Genomic DNA, 20,579 nt, shown 5'->3' with positions numbered 1-20,579 from the left:
AATTTCAAGCTTAGAAGTTACATCTGCAGATTTCAGCCCCACTTCTGTCCAGGCACATAGCGCCACATCAAACTGTGGTAACTAAAACAGTTTGATCTCAAAGTACATCTACCAATTTTACGTAAAAATAACTTATTCCAAATAGTAAGTCTTTTGAGGACAGCAATGATTTTTTAGTGATTAAGCTACCAACATACCTACGATGCGAGTGCAGGGCGTTTCAGGGGTTGTGTGTGTGATGAAAGTTAACGCTTCTAGTGCTGGTGAGCATGAGACCCAAGTGTCCGGTTAGAGCTACGCAGCCAGACAGCGCTGTGCCCAAATCTTCAGAAGAAGCCTGATGAACCTCAGCCCCTAACCTGCAGCAGCACCATCCCCCCCACTGCCACCTTCTTGCATTTACCAAGGTTCTACACTGCAGTCCCATGGAAGTCATACATATTGGTGATGAGGCCAGGACCACTATGACTGTGGTCAAAAAACAGATCAAAAAGGCTAAAAGAGAAAAAAAAAAAAACAACAAAAAAACCCACAACCAACCCACCTCCCCTCACCCACAAGACATCATCTGCACAGTGTAGCCACATTTCTCCTCCAATCCTATGCCATGCCTTCCGTGGCTGCGCCTCAGGAGAAGCGTCTGCAAAGCTTTCACAGAAGCAGGAGGCCTACAGATGCGTACGCAGGAGATACCAGGATTTACTGGTTCAAACACCCGTATCTTCATTTATCTGGAAGCTGTTTTGTAGTCTAGAAATGCAGGATTCTATATATTTCAATAAAATTGTGTTGCTGTTGTCAGGCCTCGCATACCTAACCTGTTTCACTGAACTAAGAATCTACCATCAACTAAAACAAAAAGTAAATTTGCAACAAGGTTTCTGTTTAAATAGTATTATGCATTTTGAACTGTGGGAAACAACTCAACCTAAAGTAGTCATTAGGTCACACTTGGGATTAAAGTCTTCCACTACAGGGAAATTCTTCATTATAGAAACTGCATTTAAAAAACCCAGAGAGGCCTTTACCGGTAATCACGACACTGCAGTGGCATCAGGTCCCTATCCTAGATGCAGTCAGTGATCCTGGGGTAAAAACTGCACAGTAAGCATTAAGGATGCACTTAACTATAACCATTTCAGCCACCCGGTACACTGCTCAGCCCCAACCCAGTGGCAGGGAGCCAGCCCAGATCACTATCGTTCCCTCTTCCTATCATGTTAATAGATGAATCTCACTTCTGTGCTTTAAAAAAAGCAAAGTTGGGAAAAGGAAGTGTAATTTAAGAGTACTAAAGCTTCCCCCATTTCATGGCACTAAAGCAGTTACTCTTCACTTTGATCTTGTTCACAGAGCAACTGCACTAATGAAGTCAGCAACACTTCAGGTCAGGTAAGGAACACTGAATGACGTCACTAAGAGTGAAGCCCTTTTTTAATCATAGGCAGGAGAAAGCAAGGCAATGAGCAATCACCTCAGCACCTCTGCTGGAGGGGGAACCCTCTCAAGGGTTGCCGTTCAGGCAAAGACAAAAATACTATGCCTTGTCTTCCTGACACTCCAGGACTTAGCACACATCCTCAACTACGGTCTTCGCTTACCCCCACGTATGGGTAGCTGGAAGAACAAGTTATTACTATCATTTCTACAGTATTTCTAGATTTATTTCTGCATGGGCAAACAAACCATTCTAGTCTGTGTAGAAAGTGCTTCTGGGTGATTGCGGAGTTCTCCATGGTCACCACTGAACCAGAAAGCAAACAGAATCAGACTGTCAGATCCCAGTGAATTTCACTGGAATTTGGACTCCTAAGTATCACCCGGACTCTTAAAAACCCAAATGGAATTCTTGAAGTGGGCTTGCTATAGAAGACCAGCTGCCAGAACTTTTCAAACAAAACATTAGACTGGATTCTTGCCATAGTTGTAAAAATCAGGAAGATTTCAGATCTAAACAAACAAACAAAAAATCTAACTAAAAAAGTAGTATTTTGATGTGCTGTTCTTTGGAATTCCTATAATTAGAAAATAAACGTATTGTTACTATCTCATAAGAAAATACATTTCATAATGTGCAACCCAATGCACATAGGGGATTGGCAGGCGAAAGGGAAAAATGCAAAAGTATGAAAATACAGTCCCTTAAATGTGACAATAAAGTTCAACATATTAGTACAAAACTAATACACTAAAGTAGATGTACAGGTGCAAAAGGCTACCAGGTTGTAGAAAAAAGGTACCAGCTTTTGTTTTTTTTAAAAGGCTTAATTAAATTTGCTTCAAAAAAAATTCCCACAAAATAAAACCAGAAGCAGCATTAAAAACAAAACTGATAACATGCTGTCTCTAATAAAGCAACGTATGTACAAAAGAAGTGAGCGAAGCTGAGTTTATCTGCTGGCATAAATGAATTTGTCTGACAGAAGTCAGGCCAGAAGTTGCAAAGAATGGGATGTTTACAACTCTTAGGCACAGAGAAACAGTGGAGGTTGCTTTCAGAGGGCAGATTTTTTATAGAGGAAGTCTGGTTTGTTTGGAGACCTCCTTCCTCTGCTTGCTGCATCTTCCCTTTCCAAATCCGCATTTCTCTGTGCTCCCTGTTCCAGCGGCTCATCATCTGCCAGCCTCCGACCGAGTCTCTCTTCTTGCATTTCAGAGGTGTATGCTGAGAGGGAAGGTCTGTTGGAGGTCAGCCCGTAGGTTAAATCGGTTTCCATTTTCGTTCTTCCCCTGATGTGAACCGGGCCATTACCAGCATTTTCCTGGGTAGCCAATGCCAAGTCCAGTCGCTGGGGGGGTTGTTCTAAGACATCGAGGTGTATTGGCTCATTCTTTTGCCTGTGTTGATGCCCATCTTGGGAGAGCAGGTATTCCCTCCTAGAATCCTCTTGCTTTTTAGGAGATATGGGGGCAGGTAGATAGGCTGACTTTAAGCCACTTGGTGATGCCTTATTGTGGCTATACAAATCCGGGCCAAAATATATGCCTTGCGAAGGCGAAGGACTGTGCCTGCTGGGTGCTGGAGTGGAAGGTCGGCATGCAGCATTGGAGAAGTCATAGAAGTCAGGGTACTCCTGCTGATTTTCTCGAGCATCGATTTTTTGCTCTATTGCATGTTTCTTCCGAGAAGTAGGCATGTGTCTGTTCTGAATACATGAAATGTGCTGGGGTAGACCAGGCCCTACCTCTGTAACTGTCTGGCTTAATTCTGTGTCGACAGTGAGCTCCGGCAATCTTCTGTCTTTTAAAGACATTGCTGACACACCCATTGCAATATCTGGCATCAGTTCATTTAGCAAGGGCTGAGTACACTGGAAGAGAAAAGAAATTGGTCTATGGAAACAAAAGCAAAAGCTAAACAAAAACTGTACTTAGTATAGTTTCTGTAATTCAAAACGGCATTTTCCCCAGCCTGCAACTTTCCTACACTGTTTAAAGAGCACACAAATCCTCCAGCCTTCCCTGTCCTGCTAGCTCAAGACAACTTCTTTCCTTCATGAAGCTGTTGTGCCACAATAATAGCTCCTTCTTAAATGCATCTTGCCTCGAATATGCAGTAAATGACAATGTACTGGTAAACTCTCAAAATGTAAACCTGTTTTAAGCCACTTGCAATTATCAAACTAAACAAGGTCCTTGGTGCAGAACTCAACAAATGGTTTGTTACAGCACAGAGTTCCAGTACAGGGAAGTCATGAAGCATATATTTCATCACTATAGATGCAACTCTTCTGCTTGCGTTTCATATTTTAAAGTTAATTGCAGCTACACGTGTGCGTATGCACAACAGCATCAGGGCTGGGGGAGAGCATCAGTTACAGTGCTGACTGGATCCACAAAGCCCATGGAAGCTGTAGCACGGCACCTTGCCTACACCTATAAGCAATCCTGCAATGAGACGAGATATCACAGTCTTCCAGACCAAAGAGTTAAGGTTTCTACTTGTATTTATCATTTCTAATGAAAGCAGTTTGAGTAATCGTTACTATTAACTCACAAATTGCAGAAATAATACAGAACAAAACCATCATCCATATTAAGTCTATGCTTCTCCTTGCGTTTTTTTATAGAAACATTCTAGTAGAGACATTTCTATTGTGAAAAAGCTGTGAAAAAGATCACTATACGGTTTCCTTAGTGAAGTCAGTATTGATTGAGAAAGAGAGACTTATGCTACAAAACCCATCCTTGAACAAACAATGAAAAACAATTCTACTTTGAAATCAAATTTTTTATGTTACAATATAGAAAGGAGTACAATATATTTAGGACAATTGCTAACGGAAAGAAAATAACCCGTGTTCCCATTCAGAACTCCAGATCAAATCTGCACCTAAAGAGCAGGTTTTCAGTATGATGCAACTGTGTGCCGAAAACAGTTTTTTTCATTGCAGAAATAAGTTACCAAAATCCTTCTTTAGCATTTTATGTACTTCAAAGCTATGTCTTTGTCCAGCATGTTATATTTTGTTGTTTTCACTGCATCATATTGTAGTTCAGCAACTATAATGATTGTCTTTAAATGCTGTAACAAACCCAGTTTGCAGTTACCAATTTCTGCTTGCCTATTCATTTTAAAATCTTTTTCACGGCTGTAAGGCTTCACATTCTCCACAGGTTCCCTTTATACACATCTGTTTAACTTCAGGACTACTTATCTGTGAATAGCCAAAATATCATCACTATTTCTACCTGTGAATGATAGCACGCAGTCCACTACTGAAGCTGACTTACGCTTTGTTTTAATGTAGAGAGAACGGTATTATTTCAGAATATTTGCGAGTTCCACTTCCCCCTCCAAAATGCTCCTGCCCCTGGAACATTAATTCCCCCAGGGATTAGGGCATGCCTTTAGGATGCAGGATGCTGACAGTCAGTTTGGTAGAAAATTCCTCTCCTAACCAATGAAGATGCTCTTTTATGTAAACTAAGCCAAGTTACTTCATCATAAGGATTCTCTCAAGCTCCTCTCTCTAAGCATCCTTCAGTGGCTAGAGATAGGGAGAAGAGAAGAAATCATAATACTTACTACTTGCTTCTCAGCTGCCATAACTGCCGCTGCTGCAGCCACCGTTTGCCTCCCCAGGCCTGTAGTGTTAGTGCAATCGGGAGGTGCTGCTTTAACGCCGGGCAAGTAGACAGGCGGCACTGCTTTGGGAGTGGTTCGGGAGTGGAATAGCGAGTGGTTACATGGGTACGAAAAGGAACGGGAGGGATGTTGACTTGGCACCCTTTGTTTCCAGCCCACTTTGAACTGGTTGTGAATAGGAGTTGCTGGTGGGTGGTATGGAGGCGGAGGAGGGGGCAATGGTGGATGGAAGGCCACAAAAGAGTCCAGTTCTGTAAACATGGTTTCTGCAGTGGGAGTGCTGTTAACACGACATCGTCCAGACTGTCTCATTGTCAGGAGTGGGCTTTCATCCCCAAATCGCTCATCAGGAAAAAATTTGTGAGGATTCTGCACAGGAAAACAACCCAGCATGTAACAAATCAAAGTAGGAAGTCACCTAGAAAAATCTCCTAAACTAACAGACACTGGAACTAGAAATCTGCTAGTACTGTAACGGGATAGTTGTGCCACCTAAAACCTCATCAACACTCAGAGGTGATTACTGCTAGCATGGAGTAAAGTTGCTGTTTTTTTCAAAACAAGACAAGAAGCATCAGATTTATTGTGCAAGTAAGTTGATCAACAAATGCATTTGCTTTAACAGCACCACACAAACAGAAGCAGGATTTCCAATTTCCCAGTCCTGATACGTACTATCCAGATCTACTGCATCAGTTAGGGCTTTTTCTCCTCCCTGATTCAAGAATAAATCATAATCTAGATTTCTGGTTATGGTTTGACTATTCTCATCAACTGCCTCTTCAGCAAATCTTTTTGTCCCCAAAAACCTGTGGCAGTAAGAGCACCCCGAACGGCAACAACTCTTGAGAAAAATACTTATACGCTACACTTACACACTTATAAAAATCACATAAATCAAATGCAGTAGTCTCATTGTAATTTGCACTTGGACAGTCTAAAGTTACACAGGCATTTCAAAGCAGTTTTGCACCTGCCTGTGCACACACAAAGCAGTTCTCTTATTGCACATTACCCGTTAATCTGTTACAAGTCAATTCATAAGCAGAATAAAATCAAAGCATTTGTGGTCTTCTACAGCAATTTTTCCATACCTGCAAAAGTTCAGCAGCAGCATCAGAAAGTCCAAATTCCCGCAGCACACGGATCTGAATCTCGTAACTGACTGTGGCGCCTTCTCCGCAATTGAGAGCGTACGCTCTTTGCACCTGCTCAGTATGACGCAGCTCCTGCAGCCGTTTGATCATCTCTTTTACAACAAGAAGACTGGGAACTGGAGGGGTAATAGAGAACAGAATGGGGATAATTGAGATTACCTTTTTGAACTGTGAGACAGTAAGTTTGATTGCAATGGTTAGATTGAATTCTGAAGGAAAAAAAAATCTAATGTCAGGCTGAGCTGGCTTTTTTTTTTTTTAAGAAGCATTCTGCTAAGAACAGTTCAACTTACACATGTTCCTTGAAGCACCATTAAGGCACAACGGATAACACACATATCATACAACTGGTAAAGACATATACCATTTTTCCACCTTCTGCTAAAGCAAGCCACAAATACAGCCTTCTTTGTAAACCCCTTATGATGCAGGAGTTTTATGATTTGAGGTGGGAGCAGGATATCTTAAATAACAACTGAATGTTCCCTCATGAATTCTACAGGCCAAGAATTCACTGATTTTTTTGGCATACACTTCATACTTCTAGTGGAATTCTATAATCACAAGACCATAATACCAGTATGTAACTGCAGAAAGAGCATTCTAAAAAAATTACACAAACTGTAAGCCAAGACAAACCTGTTAAAATTATGTTGGTTTATGCAGCCATACTGAAATAATTTACAAAAAAAAAAAAACCTTTCCAAAAGGAAATAATGTATAATTTGGGGTATTTATCCTGATGCAAGACTTTCTGATGCCACTTCTTGCTGCTGTTTGATGATGAATGATATTTCTCTGTGGTCTTTCTGTCCTCAGGAAAATGTGCACATCATAACAGAAGATAAATCCAGATCTCTGAATATGTAAGTCCTGGCATATGTAAGTCCTGGCATCTGATCCTTTACCAGCTTTACAAGCATTATATATTACCATGACCAGATGTCCCTAATGAAAGCTCATAAAGTTAAACGCATCAGACAGCAAGAACAGCATGAAAAGACATTTGCATTACAGAGAAGGAGAAAACCCAACACCATGCAACTACAACTGGTCCCAATTTCACAAAGTTTACGTTGGTACATGAAGGGGAAGGGTAAGTGTAAGCAGCAAAAAGTATTTTTTCCCCCCAAATTCAGTTCCTGTACTGGGGGGGTGTGGGGGGATGGGGTGTGGAATAAATCAATTCTATCCAGTTTTCAAGACTTGGAAATAAGTCTTCCACATTACTTTCCACACACTTCAATTGTTCTGAAAAATCCTGGTTTAGCAGCCAGATGTTTAGCTACCACCAGCATTTTGCTAAAAAGAGTATTTTAGAGAAGTTTGAAGCAGTCCTCCAAACTAGCAGGCATAAAAATCATTTAAGTTTTTTATGAAAAAGTGCTACCTTCTCAAACCTAGGTTTGTTTCTGGTTTTTTACTATTGTTTATGTGAAACACATGGAAGAGAGATCACACAGGTAAAAAGTACAATTCTCTCAAGTTAGCTGTAGCATTTCTAATTCAAACTGAAACTGGAAAATACCTAAGAAAACCAAATTACCTGCAGAACCTAGCGTCAAAGTAGCACAGACTTCAGCAGAGGTTGAACTCATTTTACAACAGTGTTGCAAGAAGAGCACCAAGACCTGCTGCCAATAGCATTTATGCAAATATAGCCCATGGGCACTGGGTACAGAGAAGATGCAAGTGACAGATGGAGAATACCTAAGCTCTGAAGACTCTCTGTTCTAAGAGCCCGGCCTAAGGGACACAGAGGTGATGTTGCCTAGCTCTCCCCCCAGCAGTTCCCATGCTCCATCTATACTTTGGGATGGATTCCTGAACAAGTTACAGGTTTGGTGCATGCCTGAATCTCCTCAAACTAATTGGGCTCCCTCTACCCTTCCTAGCACAGGGCACTCGCAAAACAATCAACTCTTTTGCATAATTACAGAACTAAGCAAAGCAGGCAGTTACCAGAACACAATGCCTGTGTTCCATCTCCCGGCCAGGCTCACAGGTCTTATCCATGCTCAAATCAAAGGGCTGGCAGTAATTCCTATCTGTTAAATTGTACAGAATCAAGCTGTAGTGGGGTTTCAGATTGGTCAAGATGTCTCATGTTTGCCAACAGAGCCAGATTTTTTTCAGAACACAAGAACTTTTGTATCGGAGACCTTGGTGGATCTGTTTTCTTTCTCAACTTCCTTTGGAAACTGAGATCAAGCAAAGTGTTATCAAAGCCACATCTTATGAAATACTTTACATTCTCTTCATAGTAAGTATATTCATGCTTTTCGGGGGGGCGGGGGCGAGGGGGGAAGTCTGAGTACTGCAATGCATTGCTGAGATGTCACAGCTGTTAAGTTTCTAAACAAACAATTAGTACTTCCATCAAATTGCAGAAGTTTTCAGAAGCTCCTTTTAGGCTTTATCAAGTCTCTTCCTGAATCACAATGAATAGATCAAAACCATTCCACAAACCTTACTAGAAAACTTATTGCAGTGTTTAACCAAACACGTTTCAGATCCTCCTAACACCTCAACTTCAATTCTCTTGCAACAATTTAAACCTATTATTTTTGTCCTGGCTCCAGCATCTGTAAGAATAGTTTATGTTTCTCCTTTCAACATAGTTGACTTAAGGAAGACATAATTGATACACAAAGAGCTTATAAAAGGGAGAGTAGGGAGCAGTGGAGAGAGGAAGATGACTTTTCTTGGTGGCGTATCATCTTTATTGCTTTTCTACAGACTCACTAACTGATTTATATCTAGTGAAATGTGATACTTTGATCTAAAAATGAATGCCAAAAGTTTATGCAAAGTTTAAGGAAAGACTGCATAAGCTCATGGATTAAAAATACGTTTAAAGTTATACAGGAACACCATCCACCACAGGACATCTCTGATCTGCAAATGGTTGAGGAGTGCACAGAATTTTACAGGGTATTATGTGCTTTTTCTCCTACACTTTCCTTATGCACTCACTTCTGGTGATTCCTGGAATAAGGATACTAGACTTGACAGACAAATCCTTGACCTGACCCAGTATGGCCATTTAAAGGGCTAAACACAATGCCTCATCTGAGACCAAATTACTTCACATGCTTGTGGCACGTTTCTTTTTGTGCTTTAGTATGACTCTTTATGGAACTGTATAATGTTGACTTGCAGGCTTTTCTCCACAGAGCTTCTCTCAGCAATTTGGTATGCACACAGCTGGCTACACCTCCATAAGCACCATGTTTCCCACTTTCTTCACTGAATTTTAAATTTAATCTTGGTCATTTAGCTATTTAATTCTGCCCTCCAGAAAAACCACTGACCCTCCCAGCTTGTCATCAGCTGCACATTTTGCCAGTGTATTCTCTGTGCACACTGAGTACTCATGGGGCCAGGGAAAGGTGGGAAGAGCTAGATGCTTTGGCAACCCTACCAGATACATTCTTCCAGTTTGACATCAAAAGATCAAATGCATAAATGACAAAAATATATTACAGTAGTTTTGACTCCAACCTTAATGATTCTGTGTGTGTGTGAGACTTTATTTCCCTGGCTTGCCTATGGGGAATGTCACACCAGGCATCCTCAAGTCAAGAGAGGCCGTTATCTACTTCCATCTATAAAAGCTTACTCTGCCACACAAGGAATGAAGTTGGTTTGACTTCAAAGCTAAAGAGGATTTGGTAAACTGGAAAAAAGTGTGTTTTGAGTGACAATAATTTTGTACTTCCAACATTTTTCTGGCAAACTGAGTTAAGATGACTGCCCTACAAGTTATGCTCTCCTGCTTTTTGTTTTTAAATAAATCAGTATTTTGCCATGTCCCAGCCTTCTGGATCAACCAGTCATCCAAGACAGGTAAGTAGAAAACCAAGAACCACTCTTGAGAATGGAGCACCAGGCTCCAGCAAGTGTTCTTCAGTAAGTTTAACCAGTCCATGTTTTTCAAGTTGCTCAGCTGAAGCAGGTTAAAATACTACCCCCTCCAGTAGCTTAATTTCTGACTACTTATTATGCCATCCAAAAATAGTTAATGTCTTCAGAGTAGACCAAAGCAAAAGGAACTACCACTGGATGGGACGAAGCCCAAATGGTGCAGTAGTACTCTCCAAGGAGATCATAATATTCAGCATTTCACATTGCCCTCTCCCCTGCCCCAAGCCCCCATCCACTCGCATGATACCAATCAGCATTGCAAGTGATTTACCAGCTTACCTGGGATCTCGTTGGCTATAACTGAAGGAGGACTGGACTGGTTAGTGCTAACTTGCTGGTGGGTAATCATATGACAGCACTGTGGCACTGCATTGTTTACCATGTAAAGGGTGTCGGGCACATTGGACATTCGGACCATCCGCAAACGAACGAGGTCAGTTTGTTCCACCATCATCTCATCCAGTACCGACTGCAATGACAGACATTAGAGCCCTCGTGAAGGTATTGCACACACATACCCAACAGGAACTGCTGCAAACGCAGTCCCGAGGCCACAAGTCTAGCAATGTCTAAACCCTAACTTTTCCAGGTCACAAACAGTATTTGGCTTTTCCACAGCATTTTCTACTCCATTTTCCAGTCATGATCAGAGTTGAGTTTCACAGCTAAGAGCAGGCAGGTGAATAAAGTTTGGGAAGGTTGCTTGGTTTATTTTGTACCTGTTAGATTGGAAGTAACCTTCTCGAGGCCAGACCCTCTGGACTCTGTCTCAGACAATTACTGGCTACAGGTCTCAACCCTCTGTGCCACTGAGTATGAGGCACAAGTCTGAAAATGAAATGTGTTTCCCTCAGATATCTTAAAGAACAGAAAGGGATTTACACATACCCTCTTAAGATTCTGACTTGATGTTAAACAGATTTATTTCAAAAAATGGGAGGCTAATAGGGGAGTGAAAAAAAAAGTCAGAAATAACTTACCTACAATTTTTGCATTTCACAATAATTAAACAATGAATAGGAGTATAGTTACCAGATAATAAGTATGAGAGTCCTCCTGCTAAGGTTAAACAGCTGCTAATGATGCTTTTAAAAATATTAACAGGGTAATATGAAACTAATAGGAAGGGGGGGGCGGGGGGAGGGCACGTGTAATAATTTAGAATGCACTTTTTACTTTAAGGTTACTACTAAAGCACTCCCACACCTTATACCAGAAAGAGTCAAAGCTTTTATCACATGTTCTTTAACACATTTTTGTTAGTTTTAGCAATCCAAGATACAAAGATAAAATTTTAACTGGCTAGTCTTCCTTTGCTGCTTTAGTGCCACCTGGTGCTCTCTAACCTTTGTGAACAAAATGCAGAGTAGTTTTATTTCTCCCCTCCCCTCAAAGAGGATGTCAACAACAACTCACACCCTTAAGAAAATACCTTCTTGGGCATGGGGCAAAAGCTCTGAATTCACCATAGTAGTGTCAGAGTTTGTAGGCAACATGGATGTGCACAGCTTCACCTAATCCTCTTGTTGTACAGTTACCTGCAGTGCTGGGACTCACAAGCTCTTGACCTAAGTCAGAGCTGCTTTAGTTAGCAATCTACAAGGGTCTCATTCTGTCAAATAGAATATGGCATGTTTCTGCCCCACACAGAGCCATCTCCACCCTGTCAACAAACATCACCAAAGATGCTCCAAGACCTTCAGTTTGACAGTCCTCATGCAAGATCAGGGGAGGTTTAGATTGGGTATTAGGAAAAATTTCTTTATTGAGAGAGTGATCAAACATTGGAACAGGCTGCCCAGGGCGGTGAAGTCACCATCACTGGAAGTGTTCAAAAAATGTGTAGACATGGCACTTCGGGACATGGTTTAGTGGGCATGGTGGTGTTTGGCTGACAGTTGGACTTGATGATCTTAAAGGTCTCTTCCAACCTTAATGATTCTATGATTCTAAGATACTAAATAGGGAAGCTACTGCTTGAGCTGGACACAAAGAACTTCAGTCAAGTTGGACACAAGATACTTATTCCATTTTGTGGAAGACTGAAAGAATTTTGGATACATTTTAATTCAAACAAGCAAATGAAATATCAGAGTCCTCTGCCTAGTGGAATAGTTGTTCTCCACCCAGTTCTGATGGGAGCTGGGGAGCCTGAAAGACCTGGCACCAAGGTCGCTGACTAGCTGCAAACTGGGACTCTCAGGCTCTCACCTTGCCATCCGCCTGCCAGGTGGGCTGCCGAGGAGCTGGGCCGGCAAACTGGCTGGAAACCAGGGAGGTTTCCCTCAGAACGCTGCTTTGTTTCCGGTGGAATTTCATCAAGATCTGTCTCACAAACATTTCAATTTCGACAAAAAAAAATTTTGTTGAAATTTTTCTGACCAGTTCTAGAGACTTGAGCCTGATGATCAATCTTGTAAGTCTTGTTAAATTGAAAATGTTAGTATTTTAGGCCAGTACATGCAAAGAGAGACAAAACATACCAAAATCTTTCGCTGTTTACAGAACCCCCTGATGACTCCAGATTAACAATACTCAAATATTGATTATTACCTTAGCCTCCTCCACATATGGTGAGAACAGTCTTGGCCGCACATATATTCCAGCATTTTTTTGCCGCAGCCAGGCATTTGACTTTCCACCTTCTGATGTTGGTAGCATGTCTGAAGGAGGAGTACTTATCAGGCCTCTCTTCATCTTGAAGAATCAAGAAAGAGTTTCATGGTTTTTTAAATACAAATATGGGAAAAGCTTTCAAGAAATGCATTTCTTATACTGAATCCTTACACCACTGATTTTTCTTTAGCCTTCCGATAGGTTTAAAGTACAGAAAGTTTAACCAGAGAGTTATACACATATTACTGAGTGATAACATTTTAGAGGCTAATCCTCAAAAAAGCCCCTAACTCTGAACATTGTATAATCTGAAGAACAAAGAATCCAGAGATTAATATTTGTATGAGATTACTGACTTACTGCATCACTCAGTACTTCACTATTCATGGGTAAGATGTGCTCAATGCGGACAAAAGGTAAAAGCGGAGACAGGATCTCTCTCAGCTCTTCAATGTCAAGATCTCTCCTTTTCACACCTCTTTTGTTCACACTGTGAGCAGTACCACTCAGTAAATTAGGCTCTGTGGGAAGAACAAAGAGTAAGTTTACATCAAAAAGTTTAAATAGGAAAGCAGGAGTTACAGGGCTTATAGAAAGTTACAGAAAAGGTAAGAAACATCTAACTTAAAATCAACAGCGCTTATCAGCACTGTTCCACAAAACTATTTCATGCCTTAAAATCTGATATTAAGCATCAACCGAGTCAGGTTCACTTTACACAGGCATGGACCATTTGCACAGCTGTCACTTTCAAAGCACAAGCCAGGAAGAAAACACAGAAGTAGTGTTTGAATTAAACGTTTATAAAGCTCTACCTCGAGGTATGCAATGAAGACATTCATGCCTCACTGCTAGCAGTTTCCCCAAAGGTTCTCTCCTGCAGCTCCTCTCCCTTTCCCCAGCAGTTTTCAGAAACTTATTTTCTACAAATTAAGGCCTGAGGAGTCCACTAAAGCCCAACCAAACACCATCATGCCCACTAAACCATGTCCTGAAGTCCCATGTCTACACTAGCCTCATGTAAGCCACCCTAGTAACAGCTGTGTCAAGCCCATTCAAAATGGTGCTAAATAGGCATTCTGTGACTGAGAACAAGAGTGGGTGTCTTCCTAGAGACTGCAAGATGACAGTGTATGACACTCAGGTCAGTCTCCCTCCCTCAGTTAACTGCCTTCACCTGTATTTTAGGTATTGTGCCCAATCCGACTTTGACTAATGTCACTCTGAGGAAACCTATCAAACATACCCACTCTCCACTCAGTACAGGCAGCCCAAGTTTTGGCCACAGCCCATTACAATTCCTAACGCTCTCTAGTATTTGACTGACACCACCACATATCCAGAGCTGCAAAGTCAGGAGCATCACTGAGGAATTTAGACCAAATTACTAGACTAAATTTGGCCCTAATCTGACAGAACTTGGTATAGCTCATTTCTGCTTTTGCTTATCATGTTAACTGATGATGTCAGGAAAGAGAAATGAGCTGTTTACTTAATGAACGCCACAGACTGGGAAGCTGCACAATTACTCCAAATGAGCAGCTTCTCCTCCAGACCAGGTTTGTTGGTGTTGAACTGGCTTCATTACCTTCCAATGTGCTTTAAGACAAATGCTTAGAAAAATCTTGTTTTGAAGATAGAAAGTCAATACTCACTCAGTCACTAAAAGCACATATTTTAACTGACTCTGATGCTTTATGACTGACTTCATGATGTTTCATATAACATGTCCATGACAAAGCAGTTGTATCACAAGCAGTAACAGTGGATTTCAAAAACATGACCAGCCCTCCAAAGATAGTAGCCACACCAGCATTGCTCTGTTTTCACACAGTCAGGTTCTTCCTCTTCTGTTCCTCTCATCGTACTATCTGATTGATACTTTGTGGTGGGGATGAACTACAAACTACTTGCACGTGTTATTTGGAAAATACATATTTAAACTACTTCCCACAACCAACACATGTGAGTTTGCCCTTGAAGTTACCACTGTAGCAATAATATGCATCTGAGCTAATAAAAATACATTTATATCTACTTGAGGAAAAACACTGATGCCACTTGATGGTTTATTTCTCACTAACACAGATTTCTGTGGGAGAAACATACTCACACTGAAGTGAAAGGTTGACACAGTAACTAAGACTAAGACTACTGTAAGAAGCCTGCATGAGCACAGAAAAAAAAAAAATCCTGCAGTCTGCAGCATCCTTTACATTTGATGAATTAATTACAAGAAAAATAATTCTGAGACAATAGAGAATCAACCAGACTTAAAAATCAGACAGTCATAGAGGTTGAAAGAACCTCTACAAGTTTGGTCCAGCCACAACTACCACCCTCTCCCCACACCTCCCCAGGCAGGGTAGAGCAGGTTGCTGACAACTATGTTCAGTTGGGTTTTGAACACCTCCAGGGATGGAGACCCCGTAACTACTCTGGGTAATCTGTTTCAGCGTCCAACCATCTTCAGTTTCTTGTATTTAAACAGAATTTCCTGTATTTCAGTTAATGCCTCACTGTCTCTCATCCTGTCCTGGGTACCAAGAGAAGAGTGTTGCTCTATTTTCTTTGCTTCCTGCCATTAGATATTTATAGACTTTGCTAAGATCCCCCCTAAGCATTTTCTTCTTGAGGCTAAACAATCCCAGCTCCCTCAGAATGCCTGCATTCTCGTTTCTTCGAGAACAAAAGCTTTTTAAAAAGTAGCGCATTTGTTTAGTTTTGACCATACTATGAACAAAGTAGATTAATTTTCCTTAAGTTACAGATTACCCACAAAAAAAGAACTTCCATATATATTTTTGGTTTATTTGATTTACTACTGTGTGGTTTAAAGGATCTTACCACGATCTGCTATTCTCTTCATCAACTGGTGCTCTCCCCATTTAATCAGGTATTTAAGAATATCTTGTTCACTTGCCTGGTAGAAAGAGAAAGCCAGCAATATGTATATACTTAGTTTAATGTCACACACACACACACACAAAATAATCACATACACAGGTCTTTTACAGCTATAAAGAAACACAACTGTACCAAGAGCAAAGTAAGGATTTGTAGTTTATGATTTGCTATACCACTTCCTCCAGATATTTTAAGGTAGTACTGCTGGTATATCACCACTATGGTTTCTAGATTCATGTCACTCATTGAATCCTTAAAAAGAGGAAAAAAAAATTCTACAGAAGGAAAGTTTTTCTCTGGCGTGAAAACTTAGAGTTATTAAATTTGAATGATTAAAGTTAATTAAAAGGGGCAGTTCTAACACTGGGTGTTTGAATCTCTTGTTTAACATTACAAATTCTGTATCTGCACTGCCTGGAAAACTATGAAAGTAATCAAACCAACTAAATTATAATGTAGTGAAGAGAACAATTTTCAGTAATACTAGAAACAAAACAACTTTGCTCTATTCATATCTATATGTATGTGCTAACCACTTAACTTTTTTAGAAGGGAAAAAAAATCATGTACTGAAAAAATTAAACTTATCTACCTAATTTCTTAACAACTAGGGTAAGAAATTTAGTCATAATATACACTCATCAGAAGATCAACAGTACTGTTACTGTAATTCCTGAAATGTTTAAAGTAAACAATTTAAAAAAAAAAAACAACAAAACTTTGTACTTTAAGAAAAAAAAAAAGATAAGATTGGGATGGATACGATTAAAAATAGTAATAATCCAGTCATCTTTAAGCTATAAAAGGCTGATCATCATTATCAAGATAGCTCCCCCGAAGATAAATAGCAGCAAAAATCCACAAGCTTTCTATTAGTCAGTATGGTTTCTTCTCCCTAAAACCACACAATCACTGAAAGAAAGTCACAGAAAAAAAAAGAAATTCTGCAGTGCTTGTCAGGAAAGGTATTTTTATGTCTCCCCTAAAAAATAAATTAAGCCTTCTGAATGATTACTAATTTATTAGCTCCCGCTACCCCCAACAAGGATGTATGTTGTTACAGCAAAACTGCTACCACCACATAATTTTTATGAAATGCTTTGTTTAAAATAATTTTCAGCCATTCCTGAGCTATTATTAGCCTTCTAAGCAATACCATATACCACCAATTTGGGTTGTGTTAAAAGCCAAGAACAAAATAGTTTTCTTAATCACTACTTCAATTTCATTTTTCACATATTACAAAGGAATGCTTAGTGTGTATACAAACCCACTCTTGCCTACAATTTAAAATGAGCTACTCCCAAGCACTTCTAGTAATGGTATAACACATCCTGCTTCAAGCAGGACCAGCTGTATTCTGCATTGCAGGCTACCTGTAAATAGTCAGACTGAATAGCTGTGAGTAGGTGGTCCTTGCTGAGTTCATAGAAGACATCTGAAGTCATGATCTGGGTAAACTCCTCACAGAGGAAATGTAGCGCTTGACGATGTACCCATTTGGAACCGTACGGCTGAGAGCTCCACTTCAGAATGGCAATTAAGGTGTCTAGTGAGATGCTCTCAGCAATAATATCTTCACAGCCTACGAAACAAAAGCAAAGATCAATGATGTTGTTATAGAGGCACTTTGATCCTAAAGGAATAATACATATGACTAAGTCTGTAATACAAAGGGTTATATGACCCCCTCAGTGAGGGTAAAAACAGAAATGCCCTACGGACCAAGGTTGCAAATGGGGTTAAATTCTGACTAGAAGTGTAATAATTTTAATTGTGGTTTAGGATTCCAGCTATACAGTCATTCACCTTTTAAAGGCACATGAACCAACAACATGTCTGCTGGCATGCCTGGATGAACAACTGGAAAGCTAGTTCAGCCTTACTAGAACCTCCTTTGGTTAATACACATTCTCTGACTGTTTTAACACATTTTCAAGTTGCATATTTGAAGTTGAGTCACTATTGTTTAGAGCAGATTCACAGAAGCCTATAAACCATAACAGAGGTGGGATTTTCATCTGTATCACTTTTCATGTGGACCCTCCTGAGACAGACCATGAAGAGGAGCAGAAACAAAAGCTGTGACACTGTTGGTACCTGGCTACTCAGCACAGAATGAGGGCAAGCAAAGCAACATCTTCTGACTCACAGAGAAGGCAGGAAGCAGCAGGTGGATGCCCTAGCCCACCACTCCTGCCTCCCTATCAAGCAAGACACAGAGGGTGGCAGGACACCAAGCACCTCCTCAGATAGGGATACAGAAAGTGAAGCATCCAAGAGGCTGGTATTCTAACTGGTGGTGAGTCTGCTACAGTTTCTTCATACTCATTGCTGCATTAGAATTTACTCTTTCACAGAGTACATGTCTTCTGAAGAAGGGACAGGGGATATTTAAGTCTCCTGAAGGCAGATGAAGCAGATTTGGAAGAAAGGAGGGCTGAAAACAGGGGTACTTGGGGTTACAGATGGTTAAGACAGATGGTACCTCAATGTTGTAGCTTGAAGTCACCAACAGCACTTTCCTGATTTCATTTTTACATCTGGTTTACATATACACAGAATACTATTTCTATTTGTACTACAAAGACAGCAATTTAAAGAAAAAAAAAATCCTATTCCAGAATTATACATTCCAGTCTCAACCCACTACAGCCACAAGATTACAGCTGTGCTTATGCCCATGAGAGGTCCCTGGGCAGTTCAGAGCAGCATGCTTACACTGCAATTATTTTACTTTATACATCATCATTTTTCTCAGTTTCAAGGATATTTAAAAACTCAATTTTGACAGTTGTTTAGAGAACTGTACGTCATTACTGAGCTCTTGGACTAAGCTGAGTAAGAAAGTGTTTAGCCCAGTAACTTTAATGTTTGTCAAGGCAAAGATCAAAGAGGCTCTCCTGATGCTACGTATTTCTGAACTGGTTGCATACATCTAAGACACACTAGCAGAAATTAATAGAATTACAACAAAAATCTTGCTTTTCTACATAGGCCAGCATGCAGAATACAAACTCCATTTCTGGCGCAACTAATAACGCAAAGGATAAGTTATTAAGAAGTAAGTTAGAAACAAGTGAACGCGCTACTTCAAAGTAGAAGGATATCTGTCAAAGGGACTACTACTTACGAGCAAAGTCACTGAAAACGGAAACTTAAGCAGGAAAGATAAAGAAAGTACTAGGAAGCAACAGTTTAAACATGAGGCAGGTAATAAATCTTCCTGTCCTATTAAACACATGTATTTCTACTTAATGGTATAAAAAAAGCTAGCATGTTAATTACGAGAATATTCCACCATTAAAATTTTCTAACTATCAAAAAAAAAAATACAGTGAGTATAATAAATACAGTCAGTGCTCAGTAAGAATGTTTGCAGCAAATTCCAGGAATACGTCTGAATGCATATGTAATTTTGGAAACAATTTTTATTCATTTTCCAAAGGAATTTATAAGAATAATGCCTGACCCCCCCCAACAGTAGTAAATTTTACACCAGTTCATACTTAAACCAAACTTTCCTCAACAAGCACTTGGATGGGTTGTTTTTCACATGTCTGATGCACCTGAGAAAAGGAAAGCCATATATCAATGCAGCTGCTAACAGTAGGGCTAGCAAAAGCATACACATTTCTGAATGCTGCATTAAAGGCAGAATTACGCTATTCACCCCACGTTAGACTCTCCATTTGCTTTTGACAAAGGGGTAAGTGTTGAGTCGTGTTTCAGTGCACCTCCTTTGTGCCTTACCGTTACTGAATTAATATGGCACTTCTCAGAGCTACCTAGTACAATCAGGTTATGTATTGTTATTACTACAAGTAAGAACAGATGCCATCCCATAGATACTGACCTCTAACCTGCATGGTGAGGACTAGCCTAAAGTGAGCAGTGAATATGCAGCCAAGATTGATTGGAAGCACTTGGAACATCAGCCCTATCATCACCGGTACCGACAAGAGCAGAGGATGAGAACTGTTCTGAAATGCACTCCTTGGGTTTTGGTACAGGTTAGAGAAACTGTACCCTCCAGACAGGGGAATTGCTCAGCAGCCTAAAGGATAAGTCTCACTCCGAAGACTTCAAAAATTCTGGTCAAGAACCTGAAAAAACAGTGTTTAAAAAAACCCAACCTGCCTTAAAAAAAGCCCCAGCATGTCAGAAGAGCTGGAGGGGAAGGAGACTGGCCTGGCTGAACAGAGAGATTTCGCTGGGACTCAGGAAAAAAACGGAGAGTTTATCACATCTGGAAGAAAAGGAAGGCAACTCCCGAAGAGTACAAGGATCTTGTTAGGTCAAGCAGAGACAAAATTAGAAAGGCAAAAGCCCAGATAGCACTCAGTCTGGCCACAGTTGTAAAGGATAATAAAAAAAGTTTCTACAAATATATTAACAACAAAAAGAGAGGCAAGGACAATCTCCATCCCTTATTGGATATGGCGGGGAACATTGTCACCAAGGATGAGGACAAGGTTGAGGTACTTAATGCCTTCTTTGCCTCAGTCTTTAATAGCCAGTCCAGGTATCCACAGGGTATTCAGCCCCCTGAGCTGGAAGACAGGGATGGAGAATAAAATAACCCGCCCATAATCCAGGAGGAAGCAGTTGAGGACCTGCTAAGCCACCTGGACACCCACAAGTCTATGGGGTCTGATGGGTACTGAGAGAGCTGGCAGAGGAGCTTGCCAAGCCACTCTCCATAAAAGAAAAAAAAAAAGCCACTCTCCATCATTTGTCAGCAGTCCTGATTAACAGGGGAGGTCCCAGACGACTGGAGGCTTGCCAATGTGATGCCTATCTACAAGAAAGGCCGGAAGGAGGATCCTGGGAACTACAGGCCAGGCAGTAGTTCAGCCTGACCTCTGTACCAGGGAAGATCA

At 40.6% G+C, this 20,579-nt stretch overlaps 1 protein-coding gene across 1 annotated transcript; it reads right to left on the bottom strand.

Moving 5' to 3' along the window:
- Window positions 1-2,495: 2,495 nt before the first annotated feature.
- Window positions 2,496-17,281, bottom strand: LOC104614299 (BTB/POZ domain-containing protein 7-like; the record flags this gene model as incomplete). Its single annotated transcript, XM_010296868.1, has 9 exons — window positions 2,496-3,311; window positions 5,030-5,458; window positions 6,184-6,362; window positions 10,453-10,642; window positions 12,385-12,498; window positions 12,727-12,870; window positions 13,150-13,310; window positions 15,637-15,712; window positions 17,073-17,281. Coding segments are annotated over 9 exons (2,318 nt in total), but the record flags the coding sequence as incomplete, so codon positions are not given.
- Between the last annotated feature and the right edge of the window lie 3,298 nt (window positions 17,282-20,579).

This window comes from Phaethon lepturus, unplaced genomic scaffold (assembly GCF_000687285.1).
Source record: "Phaethon lepturus isolate BGI_N335 unplaced genomic scaffold, ASM68728v1 scaffold21321, whole genome shotgun sequence".
Lineage (NCBI taxonomy): Eukaryota > Metazoa > Chordata > Aves > Phaethontiformes > Phaethontidae > Phaethon > Phaethon lepturus.
The sequence above is the reverse complement of the archived record's forward strand: the minus strand, read 5'-3'. Positions and strand labels throughout refer to the sequence as shown.